Source organism: Tiliqua scincoides, chromosome 1 (genome assembly GCF_035046505.1).
Source record: "Tiliqua scincoides isolate rTilSci1 chromosome 1, rTilSci1.hap2, whole genome shotgun sequence".
Taxonomy (NCBI): domain Eukaryota; kingdom Metazoa; phylum Chordata; class Lepidosauria; order Squamata; family Scincidae; genus Tiliqua; species Tiliqua scincoides.
In genome coordinates, this window is record NC_089821.1 from 255,675,089 (window position 1) to 255,687,249 (window position 12,161).

General features: G+C 47.1%; 1 protein-coding gene across 2 annotated transcripts in view; it reads right to left on the reverse strand.

Annotated features, from left to right (window-relative positions):
- The window catches only part of RPS6KC1 (ribosomal protein S6 kinase C1), a 144,322-nt gene extending 132,300 nt beyond the window's left edge, over positions 1-12,022 (reverse strand). For both annotated transcript variants that reach the window (XM_066619078.1, XM_066619068.1), the window contains exon 1: positions 11,878-12,022. In XM_066619078.1, coding sequence (XP_066475175.1) covers positions 11,878-11,982 — 105 coding nt within the window. In that variant the 5' untranslated portion in view covers positions 11,983-12,022. The remainder of the gene's footprint in view (positions 1-11,877) is intronic.
- Positions 12,023-12,161: the final 139 nt, after the last annotated feature.

The following is a 12,161-nucleotide window of genomic DNA, read 5'->3' on the forward strand; positions in this document are numbered from 1 at the left end:
AGCAAGCAACCCTCAGATCGGTGCAGAATCACACCAATAGTAGCTGCATTGGCACGGTTCCGGAACTAATTGCAGTGACGTAGTGATACCATTGCAATTACGTCCGGTCAGTGGGGGCAGTACCTTACCCCACAGCCCCGGGGTGGCAGGGTGGCCAGGACCACTAGCGGTTGACTAAGGGATCTGTAGACATCCACCCAATATGTGTACTGGGATGGTTCCACACATCTCTTCAATTGTTTCTTTTAGATGTTCAAGTGTTGCAGGTTTTCTGCATTGAAGTATGGATGAATTAGAGCTCATTAAAACGTATGTACATTTTTTTCTGAGGCATCCTATATACAATAGGAAAGTTCAAATGCAGTTATTGGACCAGTTTGGAAGATACCTTTTCTGTGGTACCAGCCCCACATGATTGAAAGATACATGCACGCACGGCATGAATACATCAGGGCCAGCCTCCTCAGTCATGCGGGGAGGGGCGGTTCATCTGAACCACATAATAATAATACAGGTATTTATATACCGCCTTTCTTGGTCTTTATTCAAGACTTTATTCAAGGCGGTTTACATAGGCAGGCTATTCAAATCCCTGTAGGGATTTTCACAATTGAAAGAAGGTTCTATCTTTCAAGAACCGCAACATCCAGATGTTTCTTTCTGATCTGGTTTCACATTCTGGCCTCCATCCTCCCACGCTCAGAGCAGATGGAATAACTCGGCTCAGCTTGTCAGCTGCTTCAAGGTCGCACGGTGCCGGTGGCCTCGAACTGGCAACCTTGTGGATGTTATCTTCAGGCAAATGGAGGCTCTACCCTCTAGACCAGACCTCCTGCCCTAGACCAGACCACATGCTGCTCATACTACTGGTACTAGCAGAACATAGAGTGAAGTTCAGACAAACCCCCTCCTTAGTATTTATGTCACAACAGAGCACACTCAGAAACAAGGGGAGGTATCAGGACATGTATGTGCTAGGAATGCACATGTCCTTATGTATGCATGCACACATGTATGTATTTATTGCGCCTTTCCCTTGCCAGGCAAATGACCAAGCCTGACCTTAAATGCACAGGGCCAGTTCCTGCTGACAACTATCACTCAAACCAGCCCAATGAATTCAAGAAAACTAACAAGAGGACATCCATGTGAAACAGAGATGCTACTTCCCACACCACCACAGGCTGGGAACACCCAGTTAAAGGACCTTTGGCTCAGCCTCCTAATATATCTGCATGGTGACTCATTAACAAACCTGTTTTAGAAGGAAGAACTAGTTTAATGCTGGCTTAGACTCATGCAAGAGAATGAGGTCACAGACTGTAGGTAGAGAAATCAAATTATGGAAAGCTCCCCTATATGAAGGATCCCCTGCTGGTAGAAAAGCCCCACAGTAGAGAAAGGGCTGGGCTAGAACCTCTCTCCCTCATGTGTTAGTTGTCCACTTGCAGGGAGTTTTCAAATAGAAGAGATTCAAAAGTGATGTTTTCTACCTGTTTGCAGAATGGTGTAGTCTATTGTACTGCATGTGTGACCAGGCCAGTATGTAAAGTCTAAGAATGATGGGCAAGGGAGTCCCCAGTTCAAATCTCACCTTATTCCTAAACTCACTTCAGCCTTTCTTTCTCTCTCTCTCCCCCCTTCTCACAATCTTAGATTATAATACAGCACAACTTTGCAAGGCTGTTGGAAGTTATATTGAGTTAAAACATATGCAAGACACACAGAACACTAGTAACACGCTAAATATTTTATAAATACTTTTCTGCAAAGTCGCTGGCTCAATCCCTACTTCCCGTTTTCTGTTGCGACTAAGCCTCAGTACATGTAAATGAAATAACTGCACATTTTATTTTAAATAATTATGTGCCACTTTTCAACAAGTTCTAGAGGCAGTTCATACTGCAAAGAAATGAATTATTGTTGCCTGATCTCAAAAGATTCACAGTGTTTAAAATAAAAGATGCTGCGCTGGGATGAAAGCAGGTGGTTGCTTTCCCCCTACTAAAATAAGAGAACCATCCCATTGGTTAAACTTAAAGGGTTCTCTAGCTCAGTTTTCCTTGCTTCCTTTCCCTTGTGTCAATTTATATCACACACTTGTTCAAGGGCAGTGCTGGTGCTTGGTGTTTTATGCACTAGGAGTTCACATATGTTTGAAGGTGCAGGCTGTGAATGTCTCCAGCTGGGCTATTTTTGGCATTAACTGCTCCTTCCTTAATCCATATGCCAATGTCAGCATAAGGTTTGGCAGCAGGAAACTTTCACAGCCTGTTAAGCCAGCAGTAATCAGACCACCGGTCAACTTTGCTGCCTATCGCCTACTATGCTGATTGGCAGTGGCTCTCCAGTACGTCAAACCTGGAGAGAATAGAGACCAAACCTGGGACCTTCTGAATTCAACGCATGTGCCCTTCCACTGAGCTACAACCCAATTGCCTTGTGATGGACCATGAACACACTAATTTGAGTGGTACAGGATGCAGGTTTCCTGTTATCTTGTGTGCCCCTAAGGCATCTGTGGAATACAGGAGGATGGACTTTTGGCCTGATCCCGCTGGGCTTTTCTTATGTTCTTATGAGTGTTCTAGGATATCTGAACTTTATCATTAAGTCAACTCAGAAGTGTTAGACTAGGACTGCAGGGTTCTTGGCTCAAATCCCAACTTAGTCATAAAATTCACTAGGTGACCTCAGGCCAGTCATTCTTTGTCAACCAAACCTACATCACAGGGCTGCTGTCAGGGCCTCGGAGAAGAACTTTACCAGGGGGTACAAATTTCTTTGGGGCCCCTTTGCAAAGAGGTGTGTGTGAAACAGAGCAGGGAAGGGTGGTGACAAGTGAGCAGAATAGGGACAGGGACGGGCAGAGTAGAACAGGGTGAGGGGAGGGTAGAGACCTGGAAAAGTATTTGGAGCCCAGGTCTACCCACCCATGTGGCATCAGTAGTGTCCCCAGCATCAGGAGAGGGATCTGGGGGGGGGGGGTGGACAGCTCAATGAAAGTGTCGACCCAATGTGCGGCAGCAGTGAAGAAGGCCAATTCTATGCTTGGGATCATTAGAACAAAATGGCTAATATTATAATACCGTTGTACAAATCTATGGTAAGGCCACACCTGGAGTATTGTGTCCAGTTCTGGTCACCACATCTCAAAAAAGACATAGTGGAAATGGAAAAGGTGCAAAAGAGAGCGACTAAGATGATTATGGGGCTGGGACACCTTCCTTATGAGGAAAGGCTACGGCATTTGGGCCTCTTCAGCCTAGAAAAGAGGCGCCTGAGGGGGGACATGATTGAGACATACAAAATTATGCATGGGAAAGATAAAGCGGATAGAGAGATGCTCTTTACACTGTCACATAATACCAGAACCAGGGGACATCCACTAAAATTGAGTGTTGGGAGAGTTAGGACAGACAAAAGAAAATATTTCTTTACTCAGCGTGTGGTTGGTCTTTGGAACTCCTTGCCACAGGATGTGGTGATGGTATCTGGCCTGGACGCCTTTAAAAGGGGATTGGACAAGTTTCTGGAGGAAAAATCCATTACAGGTTACAAGCCATGATGAGTATGTGCAACCTCCTGACTTTAGAAGTGGGCTATGTCAGAATGCCAGATGCAAGGGAGGGCACCAGGATGAGGTCTCTTGTTATCTGGTGTGCTCCCTGGGGCATTTGGTGGGCCGCTGTGAGATACAGGAAGCTGGACTAGATGGGCCTACGGCCTGATCCAGTGGGGCTGTTCTTATCCCCAGTCATGGTAATGTCCCCAGCATGCCATATGGGCAACAAATCTGTGTAGATAAGAAAATGTCAGATCCCAGGAAATTTCTGGGCCCCCTCCTTTGGCTCCTGGGCCCCTCTTTTTGCCCTGGGCCCGGGTACAAATTACCCCCTTTACCCCCTCTCCTAGGCCCTGGCTGTTGTGAGGATGGTGGTACTCTGCCCCAACTGTGGACAAAAATGTAATGAATGCCAACTGGGCATCTCCCAAACACACAGAAACTATATAGCACTTTTACCCTAAAATCAGAGAAGCTTTTACAAATATTAAACATCAAAATTACTATCAAAACCCTGCTAACAGAACAAAGAGGCACTTTTGCAAGTGGTGCTCCTCTTATACTACACAGGGGAAGAGCAACTGCCCCTTTCTACCCCAGCACAGTTTCTTTTCCAGTGGTTGTTTCTGGTGTGCTGCTTCTTTTTAGATTGTGAACCGTTTTAGGACAGATCGCCGTTTAGTTACAGTAAGGCACTTGACTTCCATTGTAAGCTGCTTGGTGAACTTTTTTGCAGAAATGCAGTATATCAATATTTTTATTAGTAATAATAATAAACTCAAATTATTCCCACACATAGTTAGAAAGATGGAGGCACAGTACTCAGAAATTGAGGTAATTTTCCAGGAGATATACAAAGGATGTTTCTACAGATGATGTAGAAATTGCTATTACATTATCCATGCTGCCAGTGTGTTCACAAAACCTGCATATAATCATTAATGTGGAATGTTGAGAAGCTTTTGATGCGCTGCCCACTAAATCAAACAGCATCTTGTGACACTGAGGCAAGTGGACTGTATTTCATTCAACTATCAGAATGTGCTCCGAGCAGTGTTGTTGCACTGGTAATGCTTAACAGGCCTCAACATGGTCTTCACCTGGATGAGAGATTGCCTGCAAGCCCCATGTAAGTTGCTCTACAAGAATGAAAATGAGCTGAATATAGGTGAAATAAATAGACAAATCCATACAGCCATGCTAATAGTTATCAATAAAGCCCCTATGGATTTGGGGCCTTCAAGAGAGGGTTGGTAACACAGAATACCTTGCAGATTTTAGCACGGATTTCTTGAAAACATGATTTACAGCACAAGCCTATGCTTGTCTACTCAGTGGTAAGCCCCATATAGTTCAATAGGACTTACTCTCAGGTAAGTGAGGGTAGGATTACAGGGCGCATTCCTAACCCCCTATGTCAGTGCTTTCCAGCACTGGCACAGTGGTGCCAATGGGTCATGTGCTGCATCCTGCAGTTGGGTGTCACTCACGGAGGCCTCCTCAAAGTAAGGGAATGTTTGTTCCCTTACCTCAGAGCTGCATTGCCCTTATGTCGGTGCTTTGCACCGACATAAGGGGTTAGGATTGCGCCCTTAGGTAAGGATAAATAAGGCATCAGGAAAAACTTAGGCTTTTTGTTGTTGCTGCAGCTGCTGATCTATGAAAAACCCAAATAAGTTTCATCGACATATGCAGAGCATTACCAAAGTTGCTTTCATGATAGTCCATTTCTCTGGAATTGCCACCCTTTGTTAATTTGCTTTTTACAGAGAATCCACAAGATGTTATTTCTAATTCCAGTGCTTTAAATGTTGGTCCAAAACTTGATTCTGGCTATTCTTTTTCCCCAAAAACTCAGTGGCAATGCCGGCCTGTCCAGTGCAGATAGGCAAAGCATGACGGATGCCAGGATGCATGAATGTTCATTTATTTTCATCCCACCGTTCCTTATTTTTAAAAATACTACAAACTGATCTTTTAAGTCACAAGCTTGAAAGCTCAGTCATGCCTTTAAAACCAACAGTGGGATTTCTTTGCTTACTGAAACAACCATCTGTGCACTGAAAGATCATGACACTGCAGTCATACACTCCAATCCAGAGACTGACTGGAGCAAAACAGGCTACATGCACATTGCTGCACCCAGCAACACAAGACCTACCACACTGTCTTGCACGCAGCCTACATCATGGACACAGCATAAGGCAAGCACTTATTGTCACAAAGATGAATGTGACCTGCTATCTCATCATACAGCAAGAAAATACATAACCAACACAGTTCTACATGGAACAACCTATTTCTGAATGCAGAATGCAGGTGTTGGATCAAGGCAAAACTCTTTGTACAACAAGGGCCACAATCCTAATCAACTTTCCAGAACTGACATAAGGGCAATGCAACTCCGAGGTAAGAGAACAAACATTCCCTTACCTTGAGGAGGCCGCCATGATTGTCCCTCAACCGCAGGATGCAGCACATACCCCACTGGCATAGCTATGCCAGTGCTGGAACGTTGGTTAGGACTGCGCCCTAGAACAAGTCCAGTTAACTTGTGAAGAAGGCATTTATGAAACCCTCTGATGAACAAGCAGTATTGTCTCATTAAAAGGATGTGGCAACATTCAGGTGATTTGGATTCAAAAAAGTAACTCTATACTTCAAATTCCAAGTTCTCCCATGACACTCAGTTGCCTGCCACAGGGTTGCATAACCCCTCAGTGACATCACACCAGCTAAGCCAATGGCAGCCCAAGACTCTGTGCCCCCCCCAACTACCCAGGCCCACTGTCACATCAATGTTGATGAGTGACCCACTGCTGAACATCACAACCTATAGGCTGTGAACACACTAGAGAAGATATTGTCTTTCTTCTTTGAAGTTTGAAATCAAATTATAAAGTGTTGAAATATAGGCTAAAAACACCAGCAGCTTCCAGAGCCACCAAACCCCAGCCTTGTACTGCTGGTTAGCTCTGTTTTAAAGCAAGAGAAGACAACTTGTACACAGATACAGTACTTGCGATTAACATGATGAAAGCCTTATTTCCAGGGAAGGGTGGGACGACAAAACATTTTCCCTCTGGTATTCAAAGGATACAGTACATCAGCCTTGGTTACACAGGAGCCAAACAAACCCAGAGAGCGTGATGCAATGTGCCTCTGGATATGCAGGTGAACAAAAGAAAGCCAGCTTTTTCAAGTCTTTTATTGCTATTTACGAACCTGCTGCAGGATAAGGGGACATAATATCTACTCCCTTAACCCATTTCTGTCCAGCCACAGGTGTACACATTTGATCCCTGTCGAATATATGCAACATTGGGCAGAAATGGCTTAAGCAAGCACAGACTACAGTTCTTTATATGCAGTATTTAAGAACACTGTTCCCAGTAATGGTTCTGGAATTTGCTCTTTACAGCTCACACGCCGCACACAATCTATATGTAGTTTTTTGCCAAGCCAGCTTTACATCTTCTTTTTTGTCTTCCCACTCCCTCTCCCCAGTTATGATTAAGTAACTAGACTGTCCCAGGAGTGTGGCTTACTTCTCTGCCAGAAACAGGAGAGGAAACCTGAAAGATATTTAGTCTGAGATTATACAAACCAGGAGCTCACTTGCTTCATCAGTACCCCTGAAGCAGAGCATCCCCAGGAATGAGGCTTAATAATAAACAACCACATCTCATGGGTCTCTTGAGGTTTCTTCTCCTGTTGTTTCCGCATTAGTGACCCTGCCTCCTTTGTTTCCTTACTAACCATCCTTCTGCAGAAGCCCTCTGATTATGTCTTGTGGGAGAAGACACTCACCACGTTCAAACAGCACTACTGTGATGAATGCTGGCTGCAAGTTTGTACAACTGAATAAATGGCAAGGAAAAGAATATCCCAAGAATAAGGTGGGAAACTGGATTCCCTAGAGAAGGATCTCACCTTTTCTGCGATTACAGATGGACAAATGGATTTTTTATCTGCAGATTTCTCTCAACGAGAATGGGGTGGGGGTAACCGAAAGTCACACACTCCTTTGCGCTGCGCTGGCGTCTTGATCTATTTCCAGGCAGCCCAAAATACTGCAAAAAGACTCTGCCTCGCCCAGGCAGGGAAATAGCCCTGCAGCCCTGGAAGAGGTTCCCCTTGCAAAGGAACAGTAACACTCCTGGAGCCCCTGAGCGAGCGAAGAGGAGGAGGCCGAAAATCTCTGTAGCCAGAACACGTGCAGCAAGGTGGAGCGCGCGCGCGCGCGCGCGCGCTCTCTCTCTCTCTCTCTCTCTCTCTCTCTCTCTCTCTCTCTCTCTCTCTCTCCTCTGTTGTGGTAGCAACAGAGGGGATTGCTTTGAAAAACCCAGGGAGCGTTTGCCAAATTCCCCCCCCCCATTGAGATGGTGCACTCCTGGAGCCCCTGAGCCAGCAGAGGCTGAAGGGGGGGGGCGAAAATCACTGTAGCCAGAACACTTGCAACAAGGTGGAGCTCTCTCTCACTCACTCACTCACTCACACAGGGTCAGGTGTAGTAGCAACAGAGGGGATTGTTTAAAAAAACCCAGGGCGTGTTTGCCAAATTCCTCCCCCCCCCATTGAGATGGTGCAGGCAATCACCGACACAAGCAACCCCCCCCCCATGGTGCAGGCTATCACCGACACAAGCAAGACTTCCCACCAAGCAAAGCAAGAGATATAGCCTACAATCCTCTCCACACTTTCCTGGGAGTAAGCCCCATTGACTGGAATAGGGCTTACTTCTGAGTAGAAATGGACTCTTAAAAGATCAGCATCCCATGTGAAAGAAGCAGGGCAGCTGGCAACAGGGAGGGCTGAGTACGGAGGGGAGGGGATTGATAACAGCTGCCTTAGTTTCCTTCCATCCGGAAGTGTCAGGCTGCAGTGTATTTGCGTAACTCTATGGAATTTAGCACAATGAGTTTTTTGCTGATCGTGCCGAGTCATGGAACTGAACTAACGCAGATAAATAGGCTCCACCTGTAATACCATCATGCTATTACCATATGATGCATCATTTCATGCAGAATGCAACAAGACAAACTGTGTCTAAATATCTCTGTTCTATCAAAAGTTCTAGCCAAAAACCCAGCTGAGACAGGGCAATTGTGCATCACCATGCCCACTGCCCGGGGCGTTACTCTGCTCACTGCATGGGAGGAGGTCCATTGTGGGGGTGATGTGCTGGCCTTCTGCACCAGGTGGCTCAAATCCTAGTAATGCCACTGAACCTTCCAGGACCACGATTATCCTTCTCCAAATTTCCAGTTTCACCACTCAAAAGTCTGAAAGTGAAATTTCAAATTCAGACATGCTCTACGAAAGCAATGCAGCGCTACAGAGGCTGCATGTCCATTCTTCAGAAATGTCTTCAGAAAGGAAGAGTCTTCAGAAAGGAAGACTCTTCCTTTCTGCATGTCTTCAGAAAGGAAGAGATACCTGCAGTGCATGGGCTAATTGCAGCTTTCTACCCCAGACTCAGGCAGATGATAATTCCTAATTGTCCCGGGGAAAGTAGCTCACAAATGGGCCACGTGCAGAAACATTGGGCCAGATGGCGAAAGAAAAATGCATTGTAGTCAAACTGACTAGGCAAGATTCTTTTCCAGGGCAAAATGTCTTTTACTCTGTCTGAGATGAAATTTAGATAGAACAGGTAGACCTTCTCTGTTTGTGGGCTGTTTATCCTATACGTACCAAAGAAAAAACCTGACCTAGTAAGTGAATGTGTGGCTCTTCCTTTCACCATGGACAGAAAGTAATACCTGATCCAGGCTGAATAAGATTTACTTGGATGTGATATATCCCTGCATTCCTTCCAAGGGTGGATCAGGAATCAGGTGGATGATACTACATTCAGATACTACACTCAGTGCAACTGAGATCAGCGGTTACTTTCTCCCTGCAGTGAGGAGGGGATTTGAGGAGCATACCCAAATCTATGGCTGGAATCCTGTATACACACTTTCTTAAAAGCACCATTGAACACAATGGGACTTCTGACATGCATAGAATTGAGCTGCAAACCTCTTACTGGATGGAGATTCCTCCAAAGTAACATCTGAATGCACCTTTCGTTTCTTGCTGGGGCGCCAAGCATACGGCAGGTGATTCAAACTGCTGGCAGTAACTTAAGTTATGAAGACACAATGGAACAATTATCCGGATACAGTGACAGAGTACTTCAAGATATGGCAAACGTATAGGAAGATCACAGGTCACCAAATCGTGGGATCATCATACCCAACCTCAACTGGGGTAAGTAAGAACGTGGCAAGCTACAATCTCACCATGGTTCTGTGAAGTGTCAAAGTGATTTAAACACCACGACAATATCACAGCTTCACTGTAAAAAAAATTTCTGAATTCACCCTGTATATGAATGACAAGTTATTTCTTTCTGCTACTTACAGTAGTTAAAAGGGGGTGGGGAAGGACTTGGGAGTTGTTACTAATTTTTCAGTCTTCAAATTCATACAAAACACAGATGCTCCTCCTTTTGAATTGCAGGCATGAGAGTACACAGTATTCTTCACTGCTTAAGATCAGTGAGGGGAGGGCCTGTACTCAGTAGAAGAACAGAGCCTGCAGGCAGAAGATCCCACATTTAATCCTCAGGTAGGGCAAAGAAAAATTCCTGCCTGATGGCTTGGTGATCTGCTGCCTGCTAGAGTTGACAATTCTGAGACAGACAGACCAATGGTCAGACTCAGTAACCAGCTTCCTTTGCAGAAAAGGCCTTCAATCCTTTTATCTGGATGCCCAGTTCAAGCCATATCCTCCTTTTGCCCTTTGCAGATTAAATTCAACCATCAATTGGTCCCTGATCTTGTAGACCAGGGGTGCCCAAACCCCGGCCCAGGGGCCACTTGCGGCCCTCAAGGCCTATCTATGTGGCCCTCAGGGAGCCCCCAGTCTTCAATGAGCCTCTGGCCCTCTGGAGATTTGTTGGAGCCCACACTGGCCCGATGCAACTGCTCTCAGCGTGAGGGCAACTGTTTGGCCTCTCGAGTGAGCTGCGGGATGAGGGCTCCCTCCACTGCTTGCTGTTTCATGTCTGTGATGCAGTAGCAGCAGGAAAGGAAAGGCCAGCCTTGCTTTGTGCAAGGCCTTTTATAGGCCTTGAACTACTGCAAGACCTTCATTCATTCATATAAGTTCATCTTTAATATATTCATTTATGTACATTTATTCAAATTTGAAATGTAAATTAATTCGGCCCCCGACATGGTATCAGAGAGATGATGTGGCCCTCCTGCTAAAAACTTTGGACACCCCTGTTGTAGACTAATACCACTCTATAGCTATGACGGTGGTGGTGGGTGGCTGTTCCTTACGTTCTAACGCTATGCAATGCAGAGTTGAGATGCTTTCTCCCCAAACACATTCCTACCAAGCAGAGGTCTGTAGCTTAGAGCCCTGATCCTACACAAGGTGCTCAGAACTCTCCTTATGTTTCAATGGAGCTTCCTCCCAGAGGAGCACATCCAGGTCTGCAGTGTTATTCTGGTGCGTATTCTTCCCTTTCCTTCAAGGACAGCCAAAAGTTGCTGCCCCCCACCGACACTGAAAACACACACACTCACAGGGGTGACGTCGGGTGAGAACACTGCTCCCCTTGTCTTCTTAGGGTCAGAGGGAGTGGGAGGATCTGACTCATCTAACTTTCTCCCAAACCCAAGGATGTAGAGATCCACAATGAGGGAGGAAGGGATCAGAGCAGAAACATGATTCCTCTTGCCCTCTACAATGTGAAACTGGAACTAGGGGGTGGAGGAAGAGAATCGAATCAACGCTGCCTGCCACCCTCCCATTATGGGTGCACAGTGGGGGGGGGTGCAGCCATGGATATCCTGGTGGGGGTCAGGTAGGGAAGGAAGGGGTATGATGTGGTCATGGTGGGTCTCAAACTTTAGGGAAGGATGGGGTCATTGCTCTGGGATGGGGTATGGTGGGGCCATCAACAGATATAGACTGTTGATGGTGCGTGTCGTGTGTCTTCCCCCCCCCCCATCTCTGGCACCTTCAGAAGGCGTTCGGGTGGCAGGGCTGGAAGCCCTTGGAGAGCTCCCACCGGCTGGGTGGAGGGAGCAGCGCAGGCTCCACGGGACCAGTCAATGGGCTGCCCGACCGAGGACAAGCCGGGCTCTCCCTCCCAGCCCATTCCTGCAGGAGAGGGAGAGCTCGCTGCGTCCCTCCAACAGCGCAGGGACCCACCCGGGGGCGCAGCCACCCCCCAGCCAAGGGACCCTCCCGGCCCCCCGATCGCCTGGCTGCATCCCCTCCGCGGGTCTCCCTTGGCCAAGACTCACCCGCGCGGTGACCTTATAGAGGGTGTATCCCCGGGGATGGCGCTTGGGCTCCGTGACCGTGTAGAAGCGGGCCACCTCCGCGCCCCGTTCCCGCGGGGAGATCATCCTGGCTCCGGCTGCCTGGCCGCTGCGGCCGCCGCTCGGCTTTCTCAGCGCCGCCTCCCGGCGCCGTCTATCCACTCCCGGGTCAGGCCCGAGCGAGGGGCGGAAGCAGCAGCGCTTCGCCGCTGGGCTGGGCTGGGCTGGATGGATCGTCTTCGGCTTGCAAGGAGAACGGCCCCCAG